The sequence below is a fragment of the Dermacentor variabilis genome, chromosome 2, assembly GCF_050947875.1.
Source record: "Dermacentor variabilis isolate Ectoservices chromosome 2, ASM5094787v1, whole genome shotgun sequence".
Classification (NCBI taxonomy): domain Eukaryota; kingdom Metazoa; phylum Arthropoda; class Arachnida; order Ixodida; family Ixodidae; genus Dermacentor; species Dermacentor variabilis.
This window is the reverse complement of record NC_134569.1, coordinates 249174327-249197204: the sequence shown is the minus strand read 5'-3', so window position 1 is coordinate 249197204 and position 22878 is coordinate 249174327. Positions and strand designations below refer to the sequence as shown.

At 45.1% G+C, this 22878-nt stretch overlaps 1 protein-coding gene across 2 annotated transcripts in view; it reads right to left on the bottom strand.

Moving 5' to 3' along the window:
• Positions 1 to 3443: 3443 nt before the first annotated feature.
• Positions 3444 to 22878, bottom strand: part of Vps50 (vacuolar protein sorting 50) — a 178999-nt gene continuing 159564 nt past the window's right edge. For both annotated transcript variants that reach the window (XM_075682820.1, XM_075682821.1), the window contains 3 exons: positions 18934 to 19055; positions 9949 to 10144; positions 3444 to 3639 (listed from right to left, as the gene is read on the bottom strand). In XM_075682820.1, coding sequence (XP_075538935.1) covers positions 3520 to 3639; positions 9949 to 10144; positions 18934 to 19055 — 438 coding nt within the window. In that variant the 3' untranslated portion in view covers positions 3444 to 3519. The remainder of the gene's footprint in view (positions 3640 to 9948; positions 10145 to 18933; positions 19056 to 22878) is intronic.

Below are 22878 nucleotides of genomic sequence, written 5' to 3'. Positions count from 1 at the left end.
TTGCGATACAAATTTCACGGTCGAGCAGCAGATGTTGGTTGCCCTCAATGACGCCTTCTACGTAAGCGGGTGTTTCAGTGCTGACGGAAATAACAATGCAGAAGCGAGGCGGGATGCTCACTTGATCTTCGAGCACACTCAAGGCGTGGCATCTATGAGAACTCTCCGATGGTATCACTTGATCTTGCGACATCGTTATTGACTTCGACTTCAGGTCAATGATTGGGCCAGGTTGGTTCAGGAAGTCCATGCCGAGAATGACGTCTCGTGAACACTGTTGAAGAATAATGAAGGTAGCAGGGTAAGTCCGGTCATGAACGGTAATTCTTGCCGCGCAGATTCCAGCCGGAGTTATGAGGTGTCCTCTAGCGGTCTGAATTTGAAGGCCTTCCCATGCAGTCTTAACTTTTTTCAACTGGGCGGCGATGGGTTCACTTATGACGGAGTAATCTGCTCCTGTGTCTACTAATGCAGTGACTGCGTGGCTGTCAAGAAGCAAGTCGAGGTTGGTGGTTCTTTGTCTTCGTTAGTTAGGTCTTGGCATAGGATCAAGCTGCATCGCTTTGACCTGAGGCTGGTACGTGGCGTCGTCAGGTCGCCTTTCATCGGCGTATTCTTTGCTTCCAGACTTCGCCGGGATGGTGGTGTGTCGTTATGCCGTCGAAGTAGTCTGTTTGGAGTCTTCGTCGATGGCGGAGGAGGATGTTCGTCAGTTTTACGAACAGACACCGCACCTCCATCGGTTGCTGCTTTTAGTTTTCCAGATATGGGCTGAAGGACCGGCCCCGCGCTGGGCCAGTGTATGGTTGCTGTAGCAGCAACAGGTAGCGGCCTGGTGACGGCGAATGGGACGGTCGTCGAGAGTTCCAGTGAGTGGCAGCTAGGTAATCGGCGATGTCATGAGGGTGCTCCCCAAGATGTGGATGCGGCGCATTGACGACAAACCCTCTCAGTCCCAAGTCGCGGTATGGGCATCGGCGGTGCACATGGCCAGCTTCGCCGCAGTGATAGCAGAACGGGCGGTGGTCGGGGACTTGCCAAATGTCCATCTTCCTCGCATAGTTGTGTTGGGCGACGGGTGGGCATGCTGGCGGTAAGCGACGAAATTGTGGCATTACAGGGCCCTGGCGTGGTCGCGGAAGGGGGATCTTGACGGCGTGCGATGGCGGTGTAGGTCATCGCTTCCGGCTGGGGCTGTCGTAATTGTGGTTGCACCTCAGGAACTCCAAGCAATTGCTGAAGCTCTTCTTTCACGATGTCGGCAATCGAGGCCACTTGAGGCTGCGACAGAGGCAAGACCTTGCGCAGTTCTTCATGCACAATGGCCCTGATGGTCTCTTGAAGGTCGTTGGAACCTAGTCCTTGGATGGTGCACTGCGGCAGGAGCACTTGTCAGTCATACTAAGTGCACAGTTCCAGAGTTTTCTCGATCGTCGATGCCTCTGCACAAAACTCAGCTACGGTCCTGGGTGGGTTGCGAATCAGTCCAGCGAAGAGTTCTTGCTTGACGCCTCGCATCAGGAAGTGGACTTCTTTCTTCTCCAACACATCCGGATCAGCGTGCCGGAAAAGACGGGCCATCTCCTCTGTGAAGATCACTATGGTCTCATTGGGAAGGTTTACTCGGGTTTCTAGTAGTGCTTGGGTGTGCTCTTTACACATGATGCTTGTGAATGTTTGCAGGAAGTCGCTTCGGAACAGGTCCCACATCGTTATGGTGGCTTCTCGATTCTCGAACCACGTCCTAGCTCCGTCTTCCAATGCGAAATAGACATGTTGCAGCTTGTCGTCGCTGTTCTAGCTGTTAAGCATAGTGATCCTCTGATACGTCCCCAGCCAGATTTCCAGGTCCTCGAATGTGGAACCGCGGAACGTTGGTGGCTCCCTGGGCTGCTGCAGAACTATTGGGGACACTGCGGCTGCCATTGGGGCTGTCTTGGCCACGATCTTCTTGTTTGTCTCTGGTGGAAGTCTGTGTTCCGGAGGCAGCTGCTGTAGCCGGTGGCTTGCTCGATGTTCCGGGATGATGTTGGTGTTGTGTTTGCGGTCTGGGATTGGATCACGGCTTGTCAGGGGCGTACGGTACACAAACGTAAGGCACCTCCACCAGATGTCACATAGTAGTGACGGTGAAGAAGGCAGCAAAACTGTGATTAATGAAACTTGCGTTTCATTGGGTGAACTTGTGCCCTCAAAAGCAGGCTACACTCAAAAAACAACGATAGCAGCAAACACACTCGGTGATAGTCAAAAATCTGATCAGCGGGTCAAGCACGTCCGCTTTTATACATCAGTCGTCGAATGTTCCAGAGTAGTCGCTGGAACTCGTGTGTCTTCCACAAAGTTCTACACTATTCGCGTCGCGCATACATGCAATCAGATCACACAAGGTTCCGTGACAGACAGCAGATGGAACCATCAATAACCTTCCAGAAACTTCCAATACATGCAGGCGCGTCCTGTGCTGTTCGATAACATTTGTTAAGTGGTGAAACGTGGTCGCCCGATAAAGATAAACAAGTACACATGTCAATATTTTGAAAGGTTTGAGGGCAGAGTATAGGTGCACCAACAGCTCAATAGCTTTGTGTGTGCTGCATTCTCACCGCTCAGTTTGCATTGCAGCGACAGACAGCACGAAGGTCTCTTCGCTCGCTGCTGCTGCTGCACTTCCTCATGCCAGCATCTTGACAGTGAGTGTCGATAGTCATCAAGTGCGATGCATTCTTGTTTGCCTGGGCGACACAATGCTTGTTAGTTTAGTTAGTAAGCAAATGTTTACAAGTTTATGTGACCACTAAAGCTACTACTCTCACTTCGTATAGCTGTCTACTAATTTGCTATCGCAAATCAATGCCGCACCTTTCAAGCGAAACTGTGACCTTTCATATAAGAAAGGCTATAGTGACGCCACTTCTCACGTGACAAGCTGCCGTCGCCGTGGCAGCTTTGGCAGCCACCGAGCCACCCCTGCTAGGGTAGAGAGCAGACTGCATGGTTATAACTACAGGGAGATCACGACTCATTATATATTGGGAAGGGCCTGGTATCTCCCCACACACCCAACATTTACTAAGCAACAAGCGGTGGCTTGGCGCCTTGTTCAAACCAATACGTATCCAAATGCGGTGGCTTATAGCCACTACTACACAGGCCAGTATTCTAACAAATGTTAATTATCTAAGGAAAGAGCAGACCTGCCAAACATTCTATGGGGTTGCCCTCAGGTGATCCGACAGGGCCACATAATAAGAGCTTGTGCTGCTTAGTTCGGCCCCGGAAGACCAACTCTGGGCCGTCCAGCTGGCTGAGGATGCCGCGAGGGCCCAAGGGCCACTGGCCGCCGTTTAGGTTAGTGCTTGTGCCCGTAAACTGCTAGACACTAAATAAAGTTATTTCTCTCTCTCTGCATGATCACAAAAGTACCAAAGCTGACCATGAAAGAAAATTGCACGTTTTGATTTTATTGTGAAAGTTGTTGAGAGTAACTGTACAGAGAGAGGCAGAGAACACCCATGGTTACTTTCGGGGTGGTGATGCGGCGATCTCCTCGATGAGATTGAGTAGCCCCTGACGCCCTTTCTTGTTCAGATGGCTGATGCAGTTCACCAGGCCAATCAGCTGCTTGGTCGAATAGTCCTGCAGAGATATTTCCCCGTGAGGACATTCAGTGGGCACAGCTATGTGGCCTCTAGAATCTTATACATGAGATGTGTAGGTGTAGCTATCCTGCCCTTTTCTAAATGGTGTGCCATGTGGAAAATGACATCTTTGCCAGAAAGTGACATCAAACTCCGTCTGGGAAAGGATACCTTTTGCTCATGATGCACAAGCAAGCCCCACTTTCATCTGGGAAGATTACTAATGGAGCCATGGCTTGGTCATCCAAGTATATTCAGTTTATCAATGTAACTGTGAATAGAAGGGCCATTACAGTTATCCACACACAAAAAAAAACTCGGTCTTTCAATGCACATTTTAACCCAAGATTTTAGTTTCAAATTGCTGCCTCTAACCCCTTCACACCAAAACCAGCTATCATCTTGACATGGTTTGTGCGATGTCAAAAAGTGCAGGGTCACCACTGTGTTGACTGCCATGCAACATGCTCAAACAATGAGCACACTCTGTTAGACTCTCCTAGCTTGGCACGCTCTGGTGCCCAACAGCACAATGAAGGTCCTGCCACTGCAATATGCCCGGAACTATTTTACTCGCAAGATAAACACAGCACAAATACCAGAGCTTTATTTCATCACCTATCAATGCTGCCAGACTGCTGTGCGGCTAAAGTGCAATATAAAAATTACAATACAAATTTTATAATGCACCGAATGCGCTCAAATTTGCCGAGCTTGCAGTGGGACACGAATACTAGTTAGCCATGCATATTCAAACTTTTTGGTGTCGTGGCCCTTCAACTCTTGTCAGCTGTCAGAGTTTTCAGGCTCAGTGATGGACGTGTGACCTTGGTCTTTCGACGGCAAAGAAGTGGGCTGGCCGGAAAGTGCGTCCTCATCGTCTCTCTCTTGAGCCACTGAAAAGTTCATATCCTTTCCCATCAGACAAAGCCCGAGTTGAGACTTTAATGTTCTTTTCACACCCCTTGTACCTTACATTGCACACTGCCTTCTGTCTTTTTCAAGATTACTTCCAAAGCACAAACAGCCTTCCTGGATATCAAGTAAGATGCATGTGGAACAGTGTGAAAGTTGTTTGCTTATAAATGTTCAAGAAATTGACAACAATTTCATCCAGATCGCTGTGCTGTCAGAGACAACAAAAGACAACCATGAAGTGAGTTTCGAATGTTAAATGATGAAAATCCAGAATGCAATATCAGTCAACACTAATTCATTACACATTGTTACAGCTTCATTTTCGTGTTAGGGCAAATAAAGGTAGTTTTTTATGGTGTGGGAAACATGACGAGATAGTTGCTTTGTCCACAACGATATAGATGTTCCATGTTAGCACCTAACCTTGGTACTTTACAAACACGCCAGATGGTCATCTTGAAAAGTGATTCTGTCTCAGAGCTGTCTGTGTTCCAGGAGGACATAAAATATTACGATGACATTAAAGAAGTGGTAAGAATGAACTCGTAGGGTGCCAACTTGCAGGAAAATATATTACAAATTAGTATTTGGATTCTTTATTATTGCATGTGCCATATGGGGAAAGAAACATAACGGCACTTAAAACAAGCAAAATTTAAAAAAAAGCTAAATAATTATCGCAATAACCCTGTAACTGAAAGGACTTGTAATAGCAAGTTCAGGTCTCTTCAGCAGAAAACCCAGCATGATGAACAGGGCATAAGGAAGGGATAGCATGTGCACGGTAATGCTGACAGTACATGCTCTTGCTCAATCAATAGCCTTTGTTGCTGTGGGGGTATTGTGGTGCCACCTAGCATGTACTGGGCAAATGATGGCTGTAGTTTCCATGATTTCAGCTCACACCTTTGAGTATTTTCCTGCCTTTTCCTTTGTTTTTCATGGTTAGAGATGTGACACAGATGAGGACACACACAAAATGGCATAAAGCAGTGCAAACATGCTATCACAAGTGAAATGCTCTATGATTACGCACCTTGGAGATACATATGGCAAACAAGGTGCTTAAACGGACACTAAAGTGAAAAATGATTTCTTCTGCATCAGTAAATTATCGTTCTACAACACCAAAAACACCACTACTACAATGATAAGATGTTTGGTAAGCCAGAAAAAGTGCAAGAACAAAATATGGGTGGCGACGCCTAGTTAAGTTCCCGCACCTGGGGCTGCGACATCTTGGATTTTGATGGCATCTTCTAAGGCCTACTAATTGTATATAGCAGTACAGATTGGCTACATTGTGTTCTAAAGGAACCAAATATCAAACATATCAAGTTTCGGGAACCTTTATTCAGCCAACGCCGCCTAAATGCAAAAACATACTTTGGAATCCCTGACGTCACGCTGACGTGCCGGCGCTGGCGTTTTGGTGCGAAATTCAAATACTGATACTTGGACCTTCATTTTCTCATCGAATAATCAAACTATTTTTTGAAATGACTGCCTGCAGGGTCCTGGAACAATGCTTCATTAGTCTAAACTGATTTATTGTTTCGCTTTAGTGCCCCTTTAAGACAAAAGACTTCATGAAAGAATGAAACTTGCTATTGCAAGTAAAATTAGACATCTCATAAACCTTTCCCGAATAGTACAATCCAGCATAAATGTCGAAAATTAAGTTCTATGTCAAATGATAAAAATTTGCCTGCACACTATCCTTGATGCACCATCAGCAGAAATTCAATACTCAGCAATCGCAACACATTCGACATTACAGTAATTCATTTGAATTTATTTTGAGCTTTACAGCCTACTCACGTTTATGAAAAACTCATAATTATTATCATCAGCCTATTCTTAAATCCACTACAGCAGGAAGGCCTCTTCCAGCAATCTCCGTTACCCCTATCTTGCGCTAGCTAATTCCAAGTTATGCTTGCAAATTTATCTAATTTCATCACACCACCTAATTTTCTTGCGTCCTCTACCGTGCTTCCCTTGCCTTGGCACTCATTCTGTAACTCTAATAGTCCACCAGTTATCTACCCTACACATTACATGGCCTGACCAGCTTCATTCTTCCTCCTAATGTCGACTAGAATAGTATTGGCTACTCCCCTTTGCTTTCTGATCCACACTGCTATCTTCCTGTCTCTTAACGTTATGCCTTAACACTTTTCACGCAATCACGCACTGCAAGGTCCTTAATGCCTTCTCAAGTTTCTGCCCCATATGGTAGTACTGCACTGGTAGAATGCAACAATTGCACCCTTTCCTTTTCAAGGATAGCAAGAGCTATCAATGAATAATTTTGGCATATTGGAGACATACTAGCATAGGGCCATATTGGAAGACCTGAACGTGAGTGGTAGCAGCATCGGCACTTTAAAATGTGTCAGTTTAGCTTAAGGGCTCTGAACCAACCCCCCAAAATATGAGCAAAAAACAACAAAAGCAAGGTCACTGCATGCTTATGCATTAGCTGTGCAGCATTTTCAAATGTGTTTACAAAGGCCCACATGCCTCTTGCAAAGGGAGCTGACAAGCACGCTTTGATCCACTTTCAGTCTTGACCTATTGCTTATTGTTTTGGACTATGCTGACATGGCTGACCATCAAGGCCTATCGGTTCTTTCTACAAAAGAACATCCCATCATTTTTGTTCTCTGAAAACATGACTGGGAGAGCTGCAAATCAGGTGCGCAAGCAGACAGTGATGTCAATTTTCTAATATTTCAATGGCTTTCTTCAGCGCCTAAAAGAACATGTGACTCGAAAAGAAAAAAGAAATATTATTTGTACTAGAGGTGTGAAAATTGAGTCAATTAGAGAGTTCTTTAAGCAGATTTCGAATATGTCATTAGGTTTTGTGTAGCTGTTACAATTCTTCAGTTATGTCCTGCACAATGGCAAAAAACAGTGATTTCTTGCAGGCACTTTTTTGTATATTAAATTTTCACAAGAAGCATTGTGCTGTAGCTTTGCAGTTCTTTGCAAACTGCAAAGTGCAGATATCTGTCCAAACAGCATGCATAACTAGCGGAACTATGCAAGAGAAGATTAGTGTACTGCAGCTAATTCTTTTCACAATCATCCCATGAGAATAACCTTGTTCACTTATAATCGTGTTATACTAACGAAATTTGGCATAGATACTTTTCAAGATATGTAGAACGCTGGTATCTACTTGAAAATGCAATGCCTCTCAGCAGTAGTTGCGAAAGTACAAGGTTATATTTCATGGGACTGTGAAGAAAAGTTACTCATGGTGTCCTGTTTTTTTTTTTTTTTTTTCATAGTTCTAGTAATTGTACATGCTGTTTGGATAGATATTGGCGCTTTGAGGTCTACAACAGGCTAAATAAGCTACAGCACAATGTATTTCATGAAAATTATATACACAAGGAAGTGACCGCAAAGATGACTATATTTTGACGTTCTGTAGGTCATGGCAGACAAAAATGTTACAGCGACACTAAAAATAACAACATACTCGAAATCTGCTTGAAGAACTCTATAACTGGCTCAATTTTCAAACCTCTAGTACAAGTAATATGCATATATATATTTTTCAAGTAGCATCTTCTCTTAAAGGTAACATGATGAAAACAACATTAGTAGGCGTTTCTCAACATGCTGTACAACTTCTACAATCACAAGTAGGCCCTAATAGAATTAGTACTTAATATTTTGCATTAGTCAACTAACTGTGAGATTGAATCCGGAATGGAGGCTGATGAATCATCCTTGCATTTTTCCCAAGCCATCATTCTATCTTCTGCGCATGACACACCTCCCGCATAGCTAAACTCAGACGCACACCGCCTTGCACCTGATATTAATCTGCTCTTTTCTAACATTCGTAGTGTTGTAAATAAATGTGATGACATATCCTCCCTGATCGATGCATACACTGCCGACATTGTCACTTTAACAGAGAGCTGGCTATAGTAAAAAATATCCAACAAAGAAGTATTCGAATGCCAACAACATTATTGCATCTATCGGTGTGACTGTAGTACTAGGTTAGGTGGTGGCGTGTTTATTGCAGTGGCTGAGAGGCTCAATTCGTTTCACATTCCTCTTTCTTCCGGTTTGGAAGCAGTCTGCGCAGGAATTATAATCAACCACTACGATGTTATTTTTTGCGCATGTTATAGGCCACCGAGTGCTTCCTCTACATTTTGCGCTGAACTTCATGACCTGCTTAATACCATCATAACAAGATTTCCACCTCACCAATTTTTTTGAAAGGGGGATTTCAATCACCCCAACATAAACTGGTCCTATGCTGTGCCAACTCATCCAGTGATAGCAAGGCATTTCTCGATTTGTGTTTTGATTTCCACCTTACACAGCTGATTACTCAACCAACTTGAACTACAGCAACCAGTGCTAACATCTTTGACTTAGTTTTGACTACCGCTCCCGATCTTGCTAATCCTTTAAGTATTTTGCCAGGGCTTAGCGATCATTGTTTTATTCATTTCCAGCTTAATAAAGAAAATGTCAACTGTCCCAATAGCAAACAAAAATACATTCGACTACAGTAAAGCGGACTATGCATCAATGAACACACAACTTAAAGCTTTTGTAGAAGAATATATGCCAGACTTTTGCACTCGGAGCATTGAACAGAATTGGTTGCTTTTTAAAAATAAGGTTAATGAATTAGTACAACAATACATACCCCTCCGAGTTGTTTGGTGAACCCATCGATCAGCGTGGTTTAATGCATCTCTAAAAATTATCTTGAACAGGAAGAAGCGGCTATTTCACCATGCTGTAAAACAGAACACAGCTGATAGCTGGCGTGCATATCAGCAGGTTGCTTCACTGCTGCACTTGCTGCACTGCACTGCACTTGCAACATTGTAAAATATGCAATTGCAAAGCCATGTTTCGTGATACTACGATATTGAAAAAGAGCCCTGATATCACCGCCCGAGAGTTATCGGAAGCTTTCTTCATACAGTCATTGGGGTCACAGTGCACTAGTGTGCCTTCTTTAACCTTGTACAGTGCTGAATATGGTTTCTTGGATTCTGTCGCATGAGTGCGCTCTTGTGATCAGATGTTGGTGGTTCCTGCACATTGTGCTCACTGCGCATGTTCCTCTAGGTTCTGCTGTCTATAAAGGAGTGAAGCAATAAAACGATGTCAGCTGAGAGTAGTGCCTTGTCCTGTCATCTATCTTGCGTCCGTTGTTGTGCGCTAATAAAAATAATTATGGAGAGGCCTTCATTCTGCAGTGGGCCTAAATAGGCTGATGATGATGATGCAATCTACTATACATTTACACGAGATCGAGAGCGCAGCATGACACCACTTATCTCGGAACCTTGTTCACGTGGAACCAGTCCTGCTAAAGCAGACAAGCACGCACCTTGGAGTGGGCGACGATCCAGTCACGCAGGCTGCGCTCCATGAGGTAGTAGGCCTTGATGTACGCCTCGACCAGCTCCTTGTCTGGCAGGGGCTGGCGTTGCTCGCGCAGCTTCTCCACTTTGCTCACAAACTGCTGGTGGTCCAGCTGCATCTGCGCACGGCCCTCCGGGGTGCAGCGTTTTGCCTGCGAGAAGCTGCACAACAAGCCACAACACAGGGCTGCTTGTTGGGGCGGGTTCTCTCACCTCACAATAATAATAATAATAATAATAATAATAATAATAATAATAATAATAATAATAATAATAATAATAATAATAATAATAATAGGTTTATTTAGTTTAGAATACAAGATCCTCAGGTGACAATGCCTGGGTCTTTAGCCAGAGGCTAGTTATAGATCCATGCAATAATACAAAGAAGAATGAACAATTCAGACAAGGGCACAATTATTTGTTTTACTTTAAAATTATTACAAACTCTGTGGGAAAAAGTAAAAAAATATCAAAGAACAAGCAATGGCACAGTTCGTCAGAGGAGCGAGAACGCTTGTCTGTACATGTCTACGGATTGATGAGAATTCGTTTGGCTAAATGTTTTACTATAAGAAAGATGCCATTGCCACTGAACAAGCCAAAAAGAATTGAAGATTAACTGTGATTAATGTTTGTTTTCGCTCACTTGGTTAAAATGACAAATGAGTATAGTGTACCATGGTGTTTTTTCTTATGCAGAACACTTCGAAAAGTCTTGGGTCTAGCCCCTGTCGCTTTTGCATGAGGAATGCCCCAAAAGTAAGCTTCGTCATTTTTTTTATTAGAGAAGATGGTAAACCAGGTGAAACAAACAATCGCTATAAGGATCCACGCACGTTGTTGGTTCAATGACAGAAGGAGCAACTTTTTAAGACTTGTAGTGCAACTCAGAAAGAGCAAAAAGGAAGGTGGAAGGGGTAAGGAAAGGGAACGGAGAACAGAGTGAGCTTGTCTCACTCTGTTCCACCTTCCTTTTTGCTCTTTTTGAGCTGCACTACAAGTCTAAAAAAAGTCATGACATACCAACTTGCCCAAACTGCCACGTTTTTGACGGAAGGGGCGTCAGTGGGGGAGGAATGACGCATGCACAGAGCACCAAAGAAAAGAGAGTTGCAGCAGACTGGTGCGCTCGAGGTTATTCGAGTACAAATCATTATAGGACACAGACATGTACTGACGTGATCACCAATGGAAGTATGCGCTGTTATCTGGTTGAATGGGCACTTGTTCTCTGCATCGAAAGCTGCACTCTCGAGACGTCAATTCCAAAACAATGCTGAAGTGGAGCAGGCTGTGCAACAATTTCTTGCATCGCAGGGCACCGAGTTCTACTAGAGTGGTTTCTCCAAACTGATCAGTTCAATTGGTAAGAGCATCGCACACATAATGCAAAGACGTGGGTTCATATTGCTGGCAAACCAACCCAACGCAAAAATCCTCTTCTGACCTTGCCTACACATCGGAACCTCATTAAAGTGAATGTGGATGGTGTACCTGATACGGCTCTGATCGACGCTGGTGCTCACGTATCTGTGATGAATGCTCAGCTTCGGAATCATTTCAAGAAAGTCCTCACTCCTGCCCCGTTGCCTGTGGTCCAAGTCGCCGATGGTGGAACACCAGCCGTTATTGGCATGTGTCCGGTTTGCGTGAGTGTTGCCAGACATCATAGTTCCGTTTTATTTTATGTAGTAGAGCACTGCCCTCACGACCTCATCCTGGGCCTTGACTTTCTACACATTCCGCTTTGATATACTGTTCTGCTGGTGTTATGCAACTCGCTCTACCTGCTGCTATTGACCCTACCGAGAGTGCTTCGATATGGCTATGTTCCACTGAGCATATTCACCTCCCTCACCGTGCCATTACCTACATAGGTGTCTCCCCCGTTCCACCTGTACCAGACAGTGACTACGTCGTATCCCATAATCCAGATGTCCTGCTCTCGCATAACGTCGCTTTTCCTCACGCCATCATTACCATTTTGCACAACACGTCCTGCTTTCCACTTGTGAACTTTGGACTCTGTACACAAGTACTCTCGTGCAGAATATCCCTGGCGCAAATAACGCCGGCCAGCGAATACCACATTTCGGCTTTTACTGGTGACAGCTCCTCATGTTCAACTCTTGCTTCGCCCCCTGTCCCTTCAGACTTGAATGCCCTAACAAAAATGATTGCTCCCGACCTTCCGCCCCAGCGTGCTCAAGAACTACGTTGCCTCCTTGCCTCATACTGGGACGTATTCAACCTTGGAGAATGCCCTCTAGGACAAGCATCTGTTGTAAAACATCGAATAAACACCGGTGATGCGAGCCTGATCCATTGGCGACCCTACCGCGTCTCGCCTACTGAGCGCCATATCATCCAACATGAAGTAGACAAGATGCTTTCTCGAGACATCATCGAACCTTCTTGCAGCCCATGGAGCCTGTTGTACCATATCATATTATCCAACCGCCATATCATCCGCCATATCTTTCAACATGAAGTTGACAAGATGCCAAAGAAGGACAACAGTTGGCTATTTTACGTCGATTATCGACACCTCAACAATGTAACAAAGAAAGATGTCTATCCGCTACTGCACATTGACGATGCCCTGGTTTGCCTGCATGGAGCACAATATTTTTCGTCCATCGACCTTCGCTCTGGCTACTGACAAATTGCCGTCGATGACATGGACCGCAAGAAGACAGCTTTTATTACTCCCAATGGCCTGTATCAGTTCAAAGTGATGCCTTTCAGTTTATGTAATGGACCGGCCACATTTGAACGAATGATGGACGCCCTCCTACACAGTTTCAAGTGATCTATCTGCCTCTGTTACCTGGACGACAAATCGTTTTTTCTCCGACTTTTGCGACACACCTCGAACGCCTATCAACGATCCTATCCATTTTCTGTCATGCGGGGCTACAACTAAATTCGTCCAAGTGCCACTTCGGTCGTTGTGAAATTTCTGTGCTCGAGCATCTCGTTGATTCTTCAGTATGTTCGCAGCTTCTTTGGCCTTTGCTCCTACTTCCGTTGGTTTGTGCAAGATTTTTCTAATGTTGCGCACCCTCTCAATCAGCTCCTCAAGAAAGACGCTCCATTCATTTGGGGCCCGAAGCAAGCTGGTGCTTTCACCGAGCTCATTGGGCTGCTTACGTCCCCTCCCATCCTCGCTCACTTTGATGCGTCCGTACCAATGCCAGTGGCCACGGTATCGGCGCTATCTTGGCACAGAAACAACAAGGGCGAGAACGTGCTATTGCCTATGCCAGCCACCTTCTTTCCTCTGCTGGGCGCAGTTATTCTACCACCGAACGCGAATATCTGGCTCTCGTTCGGGCAGTGGGTAAATTCCGCCCCTATTTGTACGGCCGCCAATTCACAGTAATCACTGATCACCACGCTCTGTGTTGGCTTTCGTCCCTCAAAGATCCTTCAGGACGCCTTGGCCACTGGGCTCTGCACCTTCAAGAATACAACTATTCAGTCGTATACAAGACCAGCCAGTTACATCAAGATGCGGACTGTTTGTCGCGCCATCCTGTCAACCCTCCTTGCAACACCTTATTCAACAGCTCACTTCAACGACGCCCGATCCTTCCCTTTGCATGTTTGAACTTCAATATGATATATTGTACCGCTCTAGCATGCACTCAGACGGCCCTGACCGACTAGCATCTGCGTCAGAGTGTTCTCGCCCAGCTTCATGATGTACCAACTGCCGGTCACCTTGGCATGTCACGGATTTATGACCGCGTTCATAGACGCTTATTTTGGCCTGGTCTATGCCGTGACGTCTGCCATTATGTCGCTGCATGTGACCTTTCTCAACGACGCAAAAAGCCAACCACACTCCCTGCTGGTCACCTTCAACCACTTGACGTACCATCAGAACCATTCTTCCAGGTAGGTGTTTATTTTTTAGGCCCTTTTCCTACGTCTGCTTCGGGAAACAAGTGGATTGCTATAGCAACAGACTATGCCACCCGATATGCGATCACACGGGCTCTTCCGACAAGTTGTGCAATCGACGTCACCGACTTCCTCCAACAGAACGTCATCCTTCTCCACGGCACCCCTCAACAGCTCCTCACCGACCGAGGCCGCTACTTTCTTTCTAAAGTTGTCAATGACATTTTACACTCGTGTGTGACTAAACACAAGCTTGCTACTGCTTACCATCCACAAACGAACGGTCTAACCGAGCGCCTTAACCACACCCTTACTGACATGCTGTCCATGTATGTCTCCACTGACCATCGCGACTGGGACGTTGCGTTGCCATTCCTTACTTTCGCCTATAATTCGTCTCGCCATGGTATCGCAGGCTTCTCTCCATTCTTCCTCTTGTTTTGCCGCGACTCTAGGCTACCTTTCGACACCGTTCTGCCTGCTAGTCTGAATTCCACATCAGAGTGCACCAGTGAAGCCATACTCAAAGCATAAGAAGCATGCCCAATTGTCCGACGTCGACTTGTGGAGTCGCAGGACAATCAGAGGTGCTTATATGACGCCTGCCATTGTGACATCCATTGCACACCGGGCACCCTGGCTCTTCTTTGGTCGGCGTCGTGATGCGTTGGCCTCTCGGAGAAGTTACTTTCACGCTACTCTGGCCCTTACCATGTCTTGCGTGAAGTAACTGATGTCATGTGCGAAATCGCCCCTTTCCAGCCAACCGTGGCTCAGCATTGCTCTGATGTGGTCCACGTCTCGCGTCTTAAGTTGTGTTGCTCGCCCGCCTCCTAACAAACATCGAGCCGGTGCTTCAGCCACCGGGGGTCATGTGACACGCTGACAAAGAAGATGTTTTCATCTTGGTCGGAAGAAGATGATCTCTGGACTTCCCGCGCTGTCTATGATTTTGTCAGCTGCTACAATTATTGTAAGTATCCTATAAATATACGTCTGCCTGTTTTTAACCCTGTAACAATATCTCACCTTCCATTCACACGAGGAAGAGAACGAAACCATCCCCTTGCCACCAGTGAGTCTGATAGAAGATTATACATAACTGCACTACCCATAAAATTATAATGAGCGAGCTGAACGTGGTGCTCATTGTCCCTTTAATCACCATCATAACCTTATCAATTCGTACAAGGTTTGCATCATTAGTGCAGTGAATCATTTGAACTTTTTGGTTCTCATTTCCTTTTCACATACTTATCCCACTGCGCCAGCCTCTCTGTACTTGTTTGACCCTGAGGGCATATTACCAACATGCAAAAACTTTAGTTTTGGTCACATTCGAGACACACCTAATGTGTGTGTGCTTGCATTCACCTGTTATTTGGGTTGGTAGGGCTAGCTTTCAGGAATATTTTCAGCTAATAAGAGCGCTTCGCAATGTCTCCAAGTGATGGCAGTATTTTGTCTTTTTCCCTTACTTCATGCATGAGGATACTTTCGCAGGATTTGTGGTGCAAAGCGTCAACAGGATGGCTACAGATATTGTGCATATGTTTTGTGGATGAAACTCACGTGAGTTTCGTGAATCAGAAGATGATTTTAGTGCCGTGGATGAGTATATCTCGCCTTCAGATGTTCACCAAACGTCCTCAGATGACAACACTTTTGAAGAAACTGACAATGAAGACGCTACAGACTTGCAATGCAAATTCTGGCCTCCACTTAGGAGAAAGTTTCGAGTGCCACCACACAGTGCTAGTACTGTTGAGGACCTCAGGAATAAATACATTTTCTGAAATAAACCACTTAAAACGCCTTTGTTTACCTGAGCATTTTTTCTGGAAGGCTTCTGAATAAGTGAAATGGCTCCTGACTGTTAAAACCATAAATTGGGTAAATGTAGATTATGCAAAGGGTTAAAGAGACACTAAAGGCAAATATTAAGTCAAGCTAAAGTGATAGATTAGTGCTTGAGAATCTCTAACGCGTCAATATTGTCGTGAACAGAGCCTTAATAACCGAGAATTCGAGATAAATGCAGGACATGATTAGAGACTCTCCCGGGACATTCAAGTACTTGCGTGATGACGAAAGCACTCCTCAGTTAAGTTCTGTCACTAGTACTTCACCACTCGTTGCACAAAACATCATTGCATTGTATTATAGGACGAAATAAAATGCTACTTGTCCAGTTCTATTGCATATTTTAGAGAAAAGAACTCATTGAAATTACCCTTGACAACGATGCAGGTGGTCGAAATGCGCCGCCCACGCTTTAGTGTTTCACTGGTTTCACTACTGCATAGTGCTGTGATGGTTTTGCTGGCTCGTGAAACTCGCACAAGCTACAAGTAGCAGAGAATTCAACTTTCATGTGGTGACGTGGGATGCCCCAATGGTCTACGCCGCTTGACAAAAAAGCAGCTGCAGCGGCAAATCCGCTGCTCTGTCTTTGCTCGGTACAGCTGTCTGTCGGGCGCCGTTTCACTCAGCGACGGCAGCAAAGGGTGGCGATGGTGTATGCAACATCCCCACTCCCCCGGTATGGTGGTGGGAGATTTGAATTTCCAAATAGGTATTTGGACCTTTCAGATGCAATTTTCCCACAAACTAAGTCTTTTCTGGCACTAAACAAGCATTGCGAGGTTTCTGAAATGGTATTTAAACAGTCCACGTCGACTTCGTATTTGCCTTTAGTGTCCCTTTAAACGAGCGTTAGAATCAGCGCTGGTGACCCGCCTGGTACACATAAACTGCCGCCGTATGGGTGCCAGTTGGGGCATGCTATAGCAATGGGCGAGGTCTCAAAGATGCCCATTCTGCTGCAGGTTAGTTATCTCCCGAACGCGAAATGCATTCGATGTAGTGATCCTTTCTTATTTGCAGTGTCGTGCCTCCTGGATTCCCTTGACGGTTAGTGGTGGCTGTTAGGCCAGATGCTTTATTCTTTCTGTATCAATGACCATCTGGCTTTTCTTTTCCTTGTTTTGTCTGGTGACATTGAATTGAACCCTGGACCCCCAACCCTTGAATCCATATCAGAGGCCATTGCCCAAATGGAGCTCTCCCGAAACACCCTCTTGTCCGAGCTTGCTTTGATACGTTCTGCTCAGACAAATATAGAAAATATTGTCAGTGGTCTCTCCAGCTGTTTTAATGAACTAGAAAAAAATGTTGAAGTCTTCCAATCCAATGACCAACCTATCGCTAATACTGTCTTTGAAAAGGTGTCCTCAGAAATCAAGGAGCTTGCAGGGAAATGTGACAACTCAGAGAACTGCCTTCGCCGAAACAACCTGCTGCTTTTCGGAATTGCAGACGCCAGTGACGAAATGTGGGCGAAGTCTAAGTCGCATATCATATAATTCTGTGCGGAGCACCTTGAAGTAACAATTTCGAGTTCTGGTACCGAGCGAGCTCACAGGCTTGGTCGTTTCCGCGATAATAAACAACGTCCCATTATAGTCAAACCAAGCAGCTTTAAAACAAAATCAAATATTTTGTCTGCTGGATGTAAATTGAAGGAGACGTAATTTTCAATTCGAGTAGATTATTCTACACGTGTACGCAAAGCTTGAGCTAAGTTATATGCATAAGCTTCAATGGTAACATGCCTTTTAAGATCCGTCTTGATAAGCTGCTCATTGGTAACAAGTAGCACACTTACGATACCGGATCGGATTCTGTACTCGAGTTGAAAATATAATGTTCACCACATATTCCAAGGCTTCCACAGCTAACATCGTATTGGCCAGTACATCACCCTGTCAGCGCACCTGCAGACCACAGAATATCAGCTCTACTTACCAATATCCGTAGCTACTTTCCTAAAGGACGCAAGATATCACGTCTATGCTTATTCCATAAGTTCCATTACCATTTTCAACATCTGCGTCAATCACTTCTTATACCACCAACACATTCGTCACGAAGCCTGTTCAATTCCCTCAGTTTACAGCGCCTGTATGGATCAACTTCTGCTTTCAATTAATTATTTTTACCCACAGCAATCCAAGAATGGAATGAACTCCCAGATGCAATCACCATGGAGTGTGATCCTGAAGAATTAAAAGAGTGGTTGCTTTCACATTTTGGAAATTAGAATTGTATAAATTTCTTTTCGCATCCCAAGTGTTGTTGCATTTGGAATCACCTGTACTCCTATTTTATTTTGCTGTATTACTTAAACTGCGTTATTTCAATCCATTCTTGTTGTAACATTTTTGACTTGTGTATGTCTATGACGACTGCCCCCCCCCCGCCAATGTAATACCCTGTAAAGGGTCCTTAAGGGCCCAATAAATGATGATGATGATGATGAATGTGTATTGTCACAAGTAATTTTGACACTTGAATTCAATTGAACGTTTGATTTCTTACTCCTCTATTAAACAACATTCAATTTGAATTTGATTCAAGCTGAAATGTATTTGCACAATCCTAACTGCTGCATACAAATGATGGTGAAATAGCATCTAAGCATGAGGCACAGTCATTACACAGAAGCAGTTTTTGTGAGCCAGTTAAACTAATTCAGTCTTTCATGCAACATCATTCAGGTATATCATGCTTCTGTTTCTGCACAAAAGATCTTGACCCAAGTTTTCGAAACGCTGACAAGGAAGGCTGGGACGACCAATCAATTGAGAAAACAGCAATTCTGCACATGGGAAAAAATTGGGTTCATGCTGTGAACATGCAGCTCTTGAAAAAAATTTTGGCAATAACAGATGAGGATGTAGGGAAGAGAATGCAACACAAGCGCTCCTCTTTTCTAAGCCTTTGTCCATATATGCACTTATTTTTTTTTCAACATGAATCAATATCAAATTGCTCAGTTCCCTTTTATTATGCAGTTCCCATGGAAAGTCTGCCCCAGAAATGATAGAGTATATAGCTTTTAACCAATGCATCAGCATGGTAAGACCGAACAAGAGCTAGTCAAAGTTCTAACTGAATGGTAGAATCTAGCAGTATCAAAGCTAACACAGAAAGTGGAACCAAGACAAAAAGACAGGTAATGTATTAGACAGACATACCCTTCGATGAAGGTACGGTGGGCGATGCGTATGGCATGCTCCCAGAGAATTTCTGTTGCCTCTGGTGGCAGAGGGATCTGCTTGGCCACTTCCGAGAGGCGCATCAGGAAGAGCTGCAACTCCTGCAAGGGTTCATGCTTTCAATGCGGATGCCTGGCCAGTAGGATGGAAACAGCATATGCAGACATGCCTATACAGTTGAACCTCCATATGCAAAGGTTGGTAAAATTGCCAATTCGCTTCGTTATAATGAAATTTGGCTATACTGAAATCAGACCATTTATGCAAACTGGTACAATCACCGATAGATTTTCTCACACAAAAGGGGCCGCAAAGAAGGATGGCACTTATGAAGCCATCATCCTTCTTGGCTCACCCTTGCACGCTTTCATTCACACCCAAAGCATACATAAAGCGGGGCGCAATAGTATCTTATTGCACTTGGACTGTATATGGAACACAATGCTGCTCCGCTATGGCGTGCGATTTGAGAGGTGCATTCGTACGCAGCCGCTTGTGATTAAACCATTTGAGCATCTGCGTCCGCAGAAGTTTCAATTTATTAAAGCGTTTAGATTAGGGGACACAAGCCGTATCCAAGCATTAGGGGATGCAAACCGTTGGCCAAATAAAGGAACCTAAAGCAAACACAAAAGACTGCGAAGGACCCAAAATGAAGTCTGTGTCCCCCAACACTTGGGCACGGCTCATGTTTCCTAATCTAATTCTCCACTGTCTTGGCATTCCCATGCATTCTTATGGGCCCAAACTTTCGTTATTTCGATCCTAAAATTGCCCTTCGCCAAGTAATTCGAACCTGACCAATCAGCATGCACACGCCTAGCCCATATAGTGACCTTAATAACGAACCTGTCAGTGGCAGCGTCTGTCTTGCCGGAGCTTGGGGGACAGTGCATGCGTTGATCACACGTCATCTCCCATCGAAAACGCCTATTTTAATCTTCAAGGGGAGTATGGTAGCGAGATTCAAAGACGGGACAAGAGAAGACACAAAGGGACACACACTGTCTTCTCTTGTCCCGTCTTTGAATCGCGCAATCATACTCCCCTTGAAGATGCATTACCAACAAGCCCACATTGCAACCCTCGTGAGCCTATTTTCAGCCTGCCCTAGGAGGATCTTAAAGCAATTATTGCAGCTCACAATGTCAGACTATGATATTTACCTGATTCTAAGGTGTGCTCCCCCCCTTTCTTTTCAAGAATACTGGGCTGTAAATTGCTGTGCCATGCAGTCGGACACACCACCAAAACCACCTTTGGGTGTTTGTATGCTTTATTGCATAACATGGTTTTATTGCAGCGAAGCTGACTTTAGAAAACCGGCCACCAATGTGCAGCACATGTTAGACCCTTGCCCGTTTTTCCTGCTAAATAATCAATCGAGGGCATGTTAGAACAGTGAAAATACCACCACACAAATCAGCAGTGTGTTTCATATTTTTTTTTCTGTATACTGTTTAATTCGACCAGCTATATAATTCGATAAATTTTGTGGGTCCTGTCAGGTTTGAATTAATGGAAGTCGACTGTATTGAAGCTTGTTATATCGAGGTTTAACTGTACTTGTGTCAACCCTACAACTTAAAACATTGACATGTGTACTTGTTTATCTTTATCGAGTGACCACATTTCACCACCTAACAAATGTTATCGCATAGCGCAGGACGCGCCTGCATGTATTGGAAGTTTCTCGAATGTTACTGATGGTTCTAGCCGTTGTCTGTTGTCATCGAACCTTGTTTAATCTGATTTCACGTATGCACGACACAAATGGTGTAGAACTTTCTGGAAGACATGTGGGCACCAGCAATTACTCTGGAACCTTCGATGACTGATGTATAAAAGCTGACGCGCTTGACCCGCTGATCAGGTTTTCGATGATCGCCGCCTGTGCTTTCGCTGCTGTCGCCGTTCTCTGGGGGAAGCCTGTTTTTGACGGCACAAGTTTGCCCAATAATACGCTAGTTTCATCATTCGTAGCTTTGCTGCTTTCTTCACCGTCACTACTACGTGACATCTGGTGGAGGTGCTGGGTAGGTCCGGTCATGAACCATAATTCTTGCCATGCATATTCCAGTCAGTGTTATTAGGTGTCCTCCAGTTGTCCGGATTTGAGGGCCTTCCCATGCAGTTTTAACTTTCTTCAACTGGGTGGCAAGGGGTCCTCTCATCATGGTGTAGTCGGCCCCTGTGTCCACTAAGGTGGTGACTGCATGGCCATCGAGTAGTATGTCGAGGTCGGTGGTCCTTTGTCTCTAGGCTTCGCCGGGATGGTGGCGTCTTGTTTATATATCGTCGAGATCATCTTTTCAGTGTTTTTGTCGGCAGCAGAAGATCTTCAGTTCAACTAACAGCAACAACACCCCCATTGGTTGCTGCTTTTAGTTTTCCAGATATGGGCTCGCAGACCGGCCCCGGGCTGGGCCAGTGTATGGTCAGCGTTGCGGTGACAGGTAGCGGTACAACCCAGGCTCACTGGCTCCACGAGGTAATTAACAAATGACATTTGCTCCAGAACACCCATGATATTTAGCAACAAGTTTAGTGGAAAGGTAGAGTGTGACAGCGGGTACCCTAAGCCAAACCAAACAACCAGGAGAAAAAGTGCATGGATAAAGGTCATCAGGTAGATGGGATTGCTGCTGCCACTAGTCCTTGGCAGAAAAAGAGCGGGAAAGCTGGCGATATTCCTCAGCATGTCAAGCAGCTAAGGACTCCTAGATTCACCAGGCTTGTAAGAAAGGATTGTGTCTAAAGTATTTCAAGGTTCTCATCCGTATCGAAGAAAGTAAGCAAAAATTCGGTAGTAGCTTGTGGCGCAGTATTGCAGACACATGTTAAGAAAGTAAAAACCTGATTCCAATTAGACTGGTCAGACGCGACGTACATTGACAGCATATCGCTGAGAGTGACAGTTAAAGCACTCTGTCATGCTTGTGGTTTGCAAAGGTTATGGCGTACTGGCACGGTGGAAGATTTGGCATTCATCGTGTAGGACATTCAAAGCATCAGAAAGGAAAGGCACGGCCTCTATCGCTCAGGAGTTCGCAAGGGGCACCACGGTGGAGAACAAAACGACGTAAAATGAACGACTCAAACTTCATGGGCAGTGGTAAACCACAGAGTGGCAGTGGCAGACCGCAGAGCGGCTGTCTCAGCATAGCAGGTCAAGTGATCCACAATGACGATAATCCAGTGGTTACCAGCTGCAGTTGATGGAAGCGGGCCGCATATGTCAATTCCAACACGATCAAAGGGTCGACTAGGGCAAGGAAGGGGCAGTGACAGATAGACTTGTCCGGAAGGTGATTTCCAGTGTTGGCACTGAGCACATGAGTGAATGAAGTTTCGCATGTAGTGATACATGCCACGTCAATAAAATCACAGGTGCTGGCAAGTGTAGGTCTGGCACTTGGTAGGACTGTAGGTAGGTAGGTAGGACTAGCAGTCGGCCAGTGCCTTCAGCGTCTTTGCAGAGGGAGGGGCAGTATGGCAATGCAGGCATGATGAGTGGCATCAGAGCCAGCTGTGGAAGAAGACAATGACGAAGGCGCAGGCAATATAATGAGGCAAAAAAATTTCAGACCAAAATCACCGCACCAACTGGCAGTGGGTCAGTGCTGCCAGCGCCTTCGCAGAGGGAGGGGCAGTGTGGCAACACTGCCACGATGAGTGGCATCGGAGCCAGCTGTGGAAGAAGATTACAAGGAAGACACGAGCAATGGCGTGCGCATTCGCGCCATTATGCCGACGCCCTAAAAACAATGTGTTCATGTCACGTCCGTCTAAGTCAAGCAGTGAATGCTTTGGATGGATGTGATCTGATCCATCCATACATCCATAGGAGGGTAGTTCTCACTAAGTCATGTTCTAATGTCAAAGCATTCACTGCTTGACTTAGGCAATAATAATAATAATATT